This window comes from Peromyscus californicus, unplaced genomic scaffold, assembly GCF_007827085.1.
Source record: "Peromyscus californicus insignis strain IS unplaced genomic scaffold, ASM782708v3 Scaffold_2__1_contigs__length_46816999, whole genome shotgun sequence".
Classification (NCBI taxonomy): Eukaryota; Metazoa; Chordata; class Mammalia; order Rodentia; family Cricetidae; genus Peromyscus; species Peromyscus californicus.
Window position 1 is genome coordinate 35,340,753 of NW_026294540.1, and position 11,725 is coordinate 35,352,477.

Genomic DNA, 11,725 nt, shown 5'->3' on the forward strand with positions numbered 1-11,725 from the left:
GAGAACAGATTTACTTGAGTCTGGAACAACAGAGGAAATGTGGGCAAATGCCAGAGAGCTGGTGCTGGGAAGTGGCTTGAGACAAAATGGGAAACTGAACAGAGACTCATAATAACTTTAATTCCTGAGTAGATATGGATCATTGTGTGAGGTGTCCAGAAAGTCATTATGCAAACACAGAGCAGAACCACTGTCTCCAGAAAGCAGTGACCTTTCTGTCCTATGAAGACCCTTTGGGGATGGCACTCATCTGCTTGGCTTTGGGCTTCTCTTCACTAACAGCTGTTGTTTTGGTGGTCTTTGTGAAGCACCACCACACCCCCATCGTCAAGGCCAATAACCAGGCTCTCACTTACATCTTGCTCATCACTCTGACCTTCTGTTTTCTCTGTCCATTGCTATTCATTGGTCATCCCAACACAGCCACCTGTATCCTGCAGCAGAGCACATTTGCAGTTCTATTCACTGTGGCTCTCTCCACAGTCTTGGCCAAAACTATTACTGTGGTTCTGGCTTTCAAGGTCACAGTTCCAGACAGACTGACAAGGTGGTTAATGATATCAAGGGCCCCTAACCTCATCATTCCCATCTGCACCCTCATCCAAATTGTGCTCTGTGGAATTTGGCTGAGCACCTCTCCTCCATTTATTGACTCAGATGCTTACACTGAACATGGCTACATAATTATTATATGCAACAAGGGCTCCACTATTGCCTTCCATTCTGTCCTGGCATACCTCTGCTCCATGGCACTTGGAAGCTACACTTTGGCTTACCTGTCCAGGAACCTGCCTGACACATTCAATGAAGCCAAGTTCATCACTTTCAGCATGTTGGTGTTCTTCAGTGTGTGGGTCACCTTCCTGCCTGTCTACCACAGCACCAAGGGGAAACACATGGTGGCCATGGAAGTCTTCTCTATCCTGGCTTCCAGTGCAGGCCTCCTAGGCTGCATCTTTTTCCCCAAGTGCTATATTATTTTGTTAAGATCACATAGGAATGTGCTTTCTCATGTCAGGAACAAAGCATATTCTAGAGAAAAAGTCAATCTTACAGCTTAGTCTGTGTTCTCTTAATTACATGGAATTCTTCAAGCCTTTTGAGCACTAATTCAATTGTCAGAGATAATATAGAAATTTAAGATTATATATATGTATATATATATTTCATTATAAAGTCATCTTTATTCTCTCATCTTCTATTATTTACACATTTGTTTATATTAGAAGCTGACTTCTAATTTAGAAGCCTTCAAGCCTGTTTAGTACCAATCCAGTTGTCAGAGATCATACAGCAATTAAAGATTTTCTATTTATTGGCTTCATTTATTGGTGAAATACATCCTGATTCTCCCATCTTCTAATATTTTTGCACATTCCTCTAAATTAGTATGCTTACTTCAATAAAAATTCATTATCTCTCTCAATTAATATCAAAGAAAAAAATGAATGGGATATGTGTGTATTCTTCACCTCTTCAACATTGTATAACTTTACCGTCATAGTCCCAAAAGTTTTCATACATATCATGTGTTTTTGATACACTTGATATGTTTCCTGGATTCATCAGGCTTACATTTTATGTATGCTTTTGCTGTGAACAAAGGCACATTTTAAAAAAATGAATATGATTTTGACATGAATATATTACTCTGTCAAATATTTGTGTAATGAGATACATATTAGGATTGCGCAAAGACAATTTTATTTCTTAATTATAACCCAAGCTCAGATATCAGTTAATCAGATACATACCCAAACAGTCAATTACATGAAGCTTCTGTCAAATCTGTGGTTTGAAAAGCCCTTCTGTAACCACTTCTGTACAACATGTGCTCATATCTATCTTTGACTAGAGATATCCAAACTGTTTGTGTGCTCAGTCATCTACAATTCTTCAATTTTGATAAATTGTTCTATATTTTTTCAACTGAAACTGTTTATTGTATAACTTCTGCATATTTATGAGTACTCATTTCTCCATATTGTATCAACATTCCATAAAAATATGAAATTTTTAGGAACAGCATTTCTGACTCTTCTAATTTCTTGTGTAATGTACATTTGCATAAATTTCTAAGACATTATGTGCTGTGTGCCTTGTATCATGTCATTTGTCTGTAATCAGTCATTTTCTAGTTCACAAGCTGTAAACTTTTAAGAATAAGGTAGAGGATAAATTATGTCAATCACTATAGTAAAACTGAAAACAAGCCAGATTCTAATTTTGAGAATAGGTTCATCAGGGTAACTCTCAAAATACATTTTTGTACAATACTTTGTGATCATGGTTTGTCCTCCCTCATCTCCTCCCAGATCCTCCTTAATAGCCCACCCACCCAACTTAATGACTTCTTTTTCTCTCTATTTAGAAAACAAACAGGAAAGAAATCCAAAAAGAACAAAACAAAACAAACAAAAAACAACAACAAAACAAGGTGAAGTATGTAGAATACATGGAAATGTAGACACACACACACAAACATAAACACACACACACACAAACATAAATTCACACACAGGTGTATATACAGACTGCAACATAAGCTACTGTAATAGTAGATCTTGGGGGAGTAACCAAGCTACATCTACTTTGACTTTAGGTCCACTCCATGAAATGGAAAATATATCTGATACTGTTTTCATGTGTCAAAGCATCTGAAGCAAGATAGCTCAAGGGCCTAGGGTAAAACCAAATACTACAGTTCTATTAAAGGAACACAGCAATAAAATGAATACTAATGACATTCTACAATGTATCCGTGTCTTCTTCAACTGTTGTAAAAGTAGCTTTCTTCTGCAGCAGATGAGAGCCAATATAGAGACCCACATCCAGATATTATGCTGAGAGTGATAGGCAGTGGAATTCTCTGCCCTAAATTGCATGCCTTCATCTAATCCCTCCCCTCAGGACACAGGGAACACTGTGGTAGGTGAGGCACAAGGAATGTTGGGCACAGAAAGTATAGAGGACACCAAGAGAACAAGGCATCTAAATGAACAAGGTAGATGCACATTTGAACTCACAGAGACTGAGGCAACATGCACAGGGCCTGCAGCAGTCTGTACCAGATGAGTTCCCAGAGCTGAAATGTGAAGCATTCATATTCCTCTATTCCTAACCCAGTAGCTATTTCCAATTGCTAGCCAATTGCAAATTAAAGTCTACTTGTTTCTAAGAGTCTCCTGAAGGCAACAAAAACTTCTTTTAAGTATAGGCTGCAAATGTAGCACTAGATTGCCAAGCGAAAGCAAACTCAGTGGTGTTGTTGTAGTATCATAATGTCCTGTCAGGCTTTTCATTTTTACTCTTTTATATTATATTACGTATTTTGTGTATGTACTATGGCTTCTAGATAAGTGGTTTTATGAAATTCCTGAGAGTGTGAACAAGTGGGTCTCTGTGTCTATATCTGTTTCTTATGTGCTTTCTTGGGCAATTTTCCTCTTGTGTGGTAGTTTTGAACTATTTTGGTATGGTATTTTTAGTTTCATATGCTACTATATTATATTTTATTTTATAAGTATTGCTTAGAAGCCTGATTGTTTTCTTTTTTTTTCATTTTTTAAAGAGATTTTTCTACTCACCCTACATAACACCCACAGATCCCACCTCCTCTCTTCTCTCACCCCCCAGCCCTCCCTCACAAGCCACCTCCCATCTCCACATCCTCCAAATCAAGGTCTCCCATGGGGAGTCAGCAGAGCCTGGAATGCGGAACCTAGGTAGGTCCAAGCCCCCAGAGTAGACCAGTCAAGGCATCCCCTTGATCACTGCCAGTAGTCCAAGGTGGAGTCATCCCTGTGGATTCCTGAGCGCTTCCCTGGCATCCAGGCTCTTCCTACTCCCATGATGTTTTCATCTATCACAGTATCTCCTGCCCTGCTCTCCCACTCCATCCCTGCTCCTGCTCGACCCTCCCATTTCCCTATGTTCTTGCCCCCCATTCCTTGCCCTCCACAACCCCACCCCCTTCCCCAAGCCTGCTCATGCAGATCCCATCCACTTCTAGTTCGCTAGGCTATCCATGTGTTGCTTCCAAGGTCCCTCCCTGTCAGCTAGCCTCTCTGAAGCTGTTGTCTGCAGTCTGGCCATCCCTTGCCCTGCATCTAGTATCCACTTATGAGTGAGTACATACTATGTTTGTCCTTCTGAATCTGCGTTACCTCACTCAGGATGATATTTTCTAGTTCCATCCATTTGCCTGCAAAATTAATGATATCATTGTTTTACTGCTGAGTAGTACTCCGTTGTGTGTATGTGCCACATTTTCTTGATCCATTCTTCAGTTGAGGGGCATCTAGGTTGTTTCCAGGTTTTTGCTATTACAAATAATGCTGATATGAACATAGTTGAGCAAGTGTCCTTGTGGTTAAGATTGAGCATTCCTTGGGTATATGCCCAAGAGTAGTATGGCTGGGTATTGAGGAAGATTGATTCCCAATTTTCTGAGAAACCGCCATACTGATTTCCTGTACAAGTTTCCATTCCCACCAGCAGTAGAGGAGTGTTCCCCTTGCTCCACATCCTCTCCAACATAAGCTGTCTTCAGTGTTTTTTATCTTAGCCATTCTGACAGGTGTAAGATGCTTTCTCAGAGTCGATTTGATTTCCATTTCCCTGATGACTAAGGATGTTGAGCAATTCCTTAAATGTCTTTCAGCCAATTGAGTTTCTTCTGTTGAGAATTCTCTGTTAAGCTCTATAGTCCATTTTTTAAATTCGATTGTTCAGTATTTTGAAGTACAGCTTTTTGAGGTTTTATGTATATATTTTGGAGATCAGCCCTCCGTCAGATGTGGGGTTGATGAAGATATTTTCCCATTCTGTCTTATTGACCATGTACTTTGCCCTAAAAAAGCTTCTCAATTTCAGGAGGTCCCATTTATTAATTGTTTCTCTCAGTGTCTGTGCTACTTGTGTTATATTTAGGAAGTGGTCTCCTGTGCCAATGAGTTCAAGACTACTCCCTACTTTCTCTTCTATCAAGTTCAGTGTAACTGGATGTATGTTGAGGTCTTTGATCCACTTGGACTTGAGTTTTGTGCATGATGACAGATATGGATCTATTTTCAATCTTCTGCATGTTAACATCCAGTTATGCCAGCACCATTTGTTGAAGATGCTTTTTTTTCCATGGTACAGTTTTGGCTTCTTTGTCGAAAATCATATATTCATAGGTGTGCGGATTAATGTCAGGGTCTTCAATTCCGTTCCATTGGTCCACATCAGTTTTTATAGCAGTACCAAGCTGTTTTTATTACTGTAGCTCTATAGTAGAGCTTGAAGTCAGGGATTGTGGTGCCTCCAGAGGTTGTTTTATTGTACAGGATTCTTTTGGCTATCCTGGGTTTTTTGTTTTTCCATATGAAGTTGAGTATTGTTCTTTCCAGGTCTGTGAAGAATTGTGTTGGGATTTTGATGGGGATTGCATTGAATCTGTAGATTGCTTTTGGTAAGATTGTCATTTTTAATATGTTAATTCTATCTATCCATGAGCATGGGAGATCTTTCCATTTTCTGATATCTTCTTTGATTTCTTTCTTCAGAGACTTAAAGTTATTCTCATATAGGTCTTTCACTTGCTTAGTTAGAGTTACTCCAAGGTATTTTATATTATTTGTGGCTATTGTAAAGGGTGATGTTTCTCTGATTTCTTTCTCAGCCCATTTATCATTTGTATAATAGGAGGACTACTGATTTTTTTTGAGTTAATCTTGTACCCTGCAAACTTACTGAAGGAGTTTATCAGCTATAGGAGTTCCCTGGTAGAATTTTTGGGGTCACCTATGTATACTATCATATTGCCTGCAAATAGTGAAAGCTTGACTTCTTCCTTTCCAATTTGTATCCCCTTGATCTCCTTATGTTGTCTTATTGCTCTAGCTAGAACTTCAAGTACTATGTTGAATAAGTATGGGGAGAGTGGACAGCCTTGCCTTGTTCCTGATTTTAGTGGAATTGCTTTGCGTTTCTCTCCATTAAATTTGATGTTGGCTGTCTTCCTGCTGTAAATTGCCTTTATTATGTTTAGGTATGTTCCTTGTATTCCTGATCTCTGTAGAACCTTTATCATGAAGGGGTGTTGGATGTTGTCAAAGGCCTTTTCAGCATCTAATGAGATGATCATGTATTTTTTTCTTTCAGTTTGTTTCTATGGTGTATTACATTGACAGATTTTCATATGTTGAACCATCCTTGCAACCCTGGGATGAAGCCTACTTGATCATGGTGGATAATTTTTTTGATGTGTTCCTGCATTTGGTTAGCCAGTATTTTATTGAGTATTTTTTCATCAATGTTTATGAGGGAGATTGGTCTGTAATTCTCTTTCTTTTTTGCATCTTTGTGTGGTTTGGGTATCAGGGTAACTGTAGCCTCATAAAAGTTTGATAATGTTCCTTCTGTTTCTACTGTGTGGAATAATTTAAAGAGTATTGGTATTAGCTCTTCTTAAAATCTGGTAGAATTCTGCATTGAAACCACCTTGTCCTGGTGGGTTTTTTTTGTTGTTGTTGTTGTTGTTGTTGTGTGACTTTTAATGACTGTTTCTATTTCCTTAGGGGTTATTGGTCTATTTAAATAGTTTATCTGTTCTTGATTTAACTTTGGTATGTGGTATCTATCCAGAAAATTGTCCATTTCTTTTAGATTTTTCAACTTTGTGGAGTACAGATAAATATGACCTGATGATTCTCTGGATTTCCTCATTGTCTGTTGTTATGTCTCCCTTTTTATTTCTGATTTTGTTAATTTCGATGCTCTCTCTCTGCCTTTTGGTTAATTTGGATAAGGGTTTGTCTATCTTGTTGATTTTCTCAAAGAACCAACTCTTTGTTTCATTGATTTTTTGTATTGTTCTCTTTGTTTCTATGTTTTGATTTCATCCCTCAATCATTTACTGATTATTTACTGGCATCTGTTTCTCCTGGGTGAGTTTGCTTCTTTTTGTTCTAGAGTTTTCAGGTGTGCTGTTCAGTCACTAATGTGAGATTTCCCCAACTTCTTTATGTGGGCATTTAGTGCTATGAATGTTCCTCTTAGCTCTGCTTTCATAGTGTCCCATAAATTTTGGTATGTTGTACGTTTGTGTTCATTTTCATTAAATTCTAGGAAATCTTTAATTTCTTTCTTTATTTCTTTCATGACTCATTGGTGTATTACATTGACAGATTTTCATATGTTGAACCATCCTTGCAACCCTGGGATGAAGCCTACTTGATCATGGTGGATAATTTTTTTGATGTGTTCCTGCATTTGGTTAGCCAGTATTCAGTTGAGCATTATTCAGTTTCCATGATATTCTAGGCTTCTGTAATTTTTGTTGTTGTTGAAATCTAACTTTAAGCCATGGTGGTCTGATAAGATACAGGAGGTTATTTCAATTTTTTTGTATCTGTTGAGATTTGCTTTGTGACCAAGCATGTGGTCAATTTTAGAGAAGGTTCCATGGGGTGTTGAGAAGAAGGTATATTCTCTTGTGTTAGGGTTGAATATTCTATAAATGTCTATTAAGTCCATTTGAGTCATAATGTCTGTTATTTCCCTTCTTTCTCTGTTAAGTTTCTGTCTGGCAGACCTGTCTGCTGTGGGATGGTCTGTATGTCAAGTGTGTTGCTGATTGGTCAATAAATAAATCACTGATTGGCCAGTGGCCAGGCAGGAAGTATAGACGGGACAAGGAGGAGAATAAAGCTGGGAAGTGGAAGGCTGAGTCAGAGACACTGCCAGCCGCCACAATGACAAACAGCATGTGAAGATGCCAGTAAGCCACGAGCCACGTGGCAAGGTATAGATTAATAGAAATGAATTAATTTAAGCTATAAGAACAGTTAGCAAGAAGCCTGCTACGGCCATAGAGTTTGTAAGCAATATAAGTCTCTGTGTTTACTTGGTCGGGTCTGAGTGGCTGTGGGACTGGCAGATGAGAGAGATTTGTCCTGACAGTGGGCCAGGCAGGAAAACTCTAGCTATACCTGTCCATTGGTGAGAGTGGGGTGTTGAAGTCTCCCACTACTAGTGTATGGAGTTTGATGTGTGATTTAAGCTTTAGTAATGTCTCTTTTACAAATGTGGGTGCCCTTTTATTGGGGGCATAAATATTCAGAAGTGAGACTTCATCTTGTCAGATTTTCCCTGTGATAAATATGTAATGTTCTTCCCTATCTCTTTTGATTGATTTTAGTTTGAAATCTATTTTATTAGATATTAGGATAACTACATCAGCTTGCTTCTTAAATTCATTTGATTGGAAGGTCTTTTCCCAGCCTTTTATTCTGAGGTAGTGTCTGTCTTTGAAGTTGAGGTGTGGTTTTTTTTGTGCAGCAGAAGGATGGATTTTGTTTTCCTCTCCATTCTGTTAGCCTGTGTCTTTTTATAGGTGAATTGAGACCATTGATATTAATAAATATTAATGACCAGTGATTGTTAATTCCTGTTATTTTTTGGTGGTAGTGTTGTATGTTTCCCTACTTGGTAATTGTTGGTGTGGGGCTATCTATTACTTGTGTTTTTGTGGGTGTATCTAACTTCCTTAGGTTGGATTTTTCCTTCTAGTGCTTCCTATAGGGCTGGATTTGTGGAAAGATATTGTTTAAATCTGGTTTTATCATGGAATATTTTGTTTACTCCATCTATGTTGATTCAGAGTTTTGCTGGGTATAATAGTCTGGGCTGGCATCCATGGTCTCTTAGAGTCTGCATAACATCTGTCCAGGACCTTCTGGCTTTTAGAATCTCCATTGAGAAGTCAGGTGTTATTCTTATGGGTCTGCCTTTATATGTTACTTGGCCTTTTTCCTTTCCAGCTCTTTATATTTTTTCTTTATTCTGTATGTTTAGTAGTTTGATTATTATGTGGTGAGGAGACTTTTTTTTGCATCTCATCTATTTGGTGTTCTGTAACCTTATATCTTCATGGGCATTTCCTTCTTTTGATTGGGAAAGTTTTTTTCTACGATTTTGTTGAATATATTTTCTGTGCCTTTGAGTTGGTATTCTTCTCCTTCTTCTATCCCTAATATTCTTAGATTTGGTCTTTTCATGGTGTCCCAACATACCTGGACGTTTTGTGTTATAACTTTTTTGGTTTTAGTGTTTTCTTTGACTGATGAATCTATTTCCTCTATTGCATCTTCAACACTAGAGATTCTCTCTTTCATCTCTTGTATTCTGTTGATTATGCTTGCATCTGTAGTTCCTGTTTGTTTACTCAGATTTTCCATTTCCAGCCTTCCCTCAGTTTGTGTCTTTTTTATTGTCTCTATTTCAGTTTTCAAACCTTGGATTTTTTCATTCACCTGTTTAATTGCTTTTTCTTGGCTTTCTTTAAGGGGTTTATTGATTTCTTCCAAATTTTTGTTTGTCTTTTCTTTGAATTCTTTAAGGGTAGTTTTCATTTCCTCTTTAAAAGCCTCTATCATCTTCTTAAGGTCATTATTAAGGTCTATTTCTTCTGCTTCTTCTGCTTTGCGATGTTCAGGTCTTGCTGATGTAGCACCACTAGGTTCTGTTGGTGCCATATTGGTCTTTATGTTGTTGACTGTATTTTTGCATGGGCATCTACCCATCTCTTTCTCCACTTGGTTCAAGCAGTGTCTGTGTCTGAGCGAGCCTCTCTTGGTCTGATAGATACTCGGTCCAGTGGGAGCTCTTTGTCTAATCAGTGCTGATGGACTCTTTGTCTCAGGGAGCTGCTCTTAGTCCAATTGGCACTTGTGGGCTCTGTCTCAGGGAGTATCTGCAATGTAGGCATGTGGGTGGGTTGGTAGGTGTGGGGCTTGTGGGTTCCAAGGCTGGTGGGAGATGGTGGTAGTCTGACTTGTCTGCAGGAGGCCTGCCTATTGGCTTGAGACTGGGGCTGCAATGGGTGGTCATATAGGGGCACAGGGTTGTTCTCCTGGGTCCCACCTAGACAAAGACTCACTTCTTAGTCCAATCGGGTCCTGGTAGGCTCTGTCTCAGGGAACAGTTGCAGTCTTGGAGGGTGGGTGGTATTTGGGGGAGGTGGGGGCTTGTGGGTTACAGAGTCTGATGAGGGATGGTGGTAGTTTGACCTGTCTGCAGGAGGTCTACCTGTGTACTGGTCTGTAACTGGGACTGCAATGGGTGGTGGTATGGGGGTGCAGGGTTGTGTCCCTGGGCCCAAAGCCTAGGGCCTGGGATGTTTGGGTATGAGGATAAAGACTCATCTCTTAGTGCAATTGGGTGCTGGTGGTCTCTGTCTCAGTGAACAGTTGCAGTCTTGTAGGGTAGGTGGGGTTTGGGGGAGGTGGGGCTTTTGGGTTACTCGGTCTGGTGGGGAATGATGGTAGAACAGGAGAGCCTTTCTGATGAAGAGAGGAGATAGCTAAGAGTTAAATTGGCCTAATGGCATAGTATATTTCCAAGAGGATAAAATTTTATAAGTATTCCTAAATATTTGTTTTTGTTATCTTTTACAACTATATAAGCAAATGGTCTTTTTGTAGTCCCAATTTAATTAAAATTTAAAACTTGCTTTAGGGTTGGAGTGGGGCTCTCTCCTTCTCTAAACCCAAGCATGTTTGTTAAAGGAAAATCCAAAATCTCTGTCCCTTGTCAGAAGATCCATACAATATGGAACAGAAGAAAACCAAATTTTAGGGACTTTTTTTATTGCCAATAATCTCATAATCCTTTGGTTTTATTTTAACTATTTAAAAATTTTCATAGACATAAATATTACGTTATAAATTTATGACTATTCTATATATGACATTTAAAATGTTTAAGTTTTCTGCAGTGAACCATTACTAGTCATAACAGTAAACTTGATGTCTCTGGTAGAATACGGGACCCCATAATGACAACTGAATAGGGATTGTGGTAATACCATTACAGGGGCAGGCACCATCCAAAGATCAGTATCAGACAACAGACTGCTCAGGACAACTCTAAAGGTTCTCGCTTAGAGTGTTCAACCTCATAGGACACTTTAGCCAGGATTTCAGGTAAGCTCTGCGCTTTCCCATTACATAAGCACTGGACAATGAAAGTTGGAGCTGGTTTTCTCAGGACTTGGACAAAATTTCAGTTTTTCCAGGGTATCATTGCTCCCAGACAATAGGGAATAATTTGGGGGGTACAACACCCACATTCCTAAGAGTTGGGGAGAATGGTATTTGGTCATTTGGTGATGTATGGATGATTGTCATCATTTATGGGGATTGTTTACTAATTATTACTGGTATTGGCAAGGGAGAAAATTATACAAATGATGTTACATTCATGGATCTGTTTTAAAAAAGAACAAAGAGAGAAGGATATAGGAACGACAAAAGAGAAGGGTAGATTATTGAATCTACTATAAACTAAGGGACAACTATTGATCTCAAATATTTTACATTTGTTAAGATTTTTGTATATTGACACAACTTTAAGGTAATTTTTGTTGCAATATACTGTATGTATGTTTCTTTTCTTGTTTGGGGGTTTTTTGTATGTTGATAAAAATTTAAGGTTATATTTCTTACAACATAGTGTATGTATGGTTTTTTTTGCTTGAATTATTGTGCCTATGCAATTCATTTTGAAATGTAGGGTGAAGTTCTAGAGTTTAGAATGCTATTATTATATACTATATAGGATTATCAAAAAACATATATTAGTGGTTAGTCATTTATAACAATCAAAATTGTAGATATGTTAGGTGTGCTTTCCAGAACATATAGAGATACATATCAGATATATATGTCATATATATATG

The 11,725-nt window shown here is 38.4% G+C and overlaps 1 protein-coding gene across 1 annotated transcript in view; it reads left to right on the top strand.

Annotated features, from left to right (window-relative positions):
* Positions 1-1,061, top strand: part of LOC128120813 (vomeronasal type-2 receptor 116-like) — an 89,104-nt gene extending 88,043 nt beyond the window's left edge. The window contains exon 12 of the mRNA XM_052755020.1: positions 133-1,061. Coding sequence (XP_052610980.1) covers positions 133-1,061 — 929 coding nt within the window. The remainder of the gene's footprint in view (positions 1-132) is intronic.
* Positions 1,062-11,725: the final 10,664 nt, after the last annotated feature.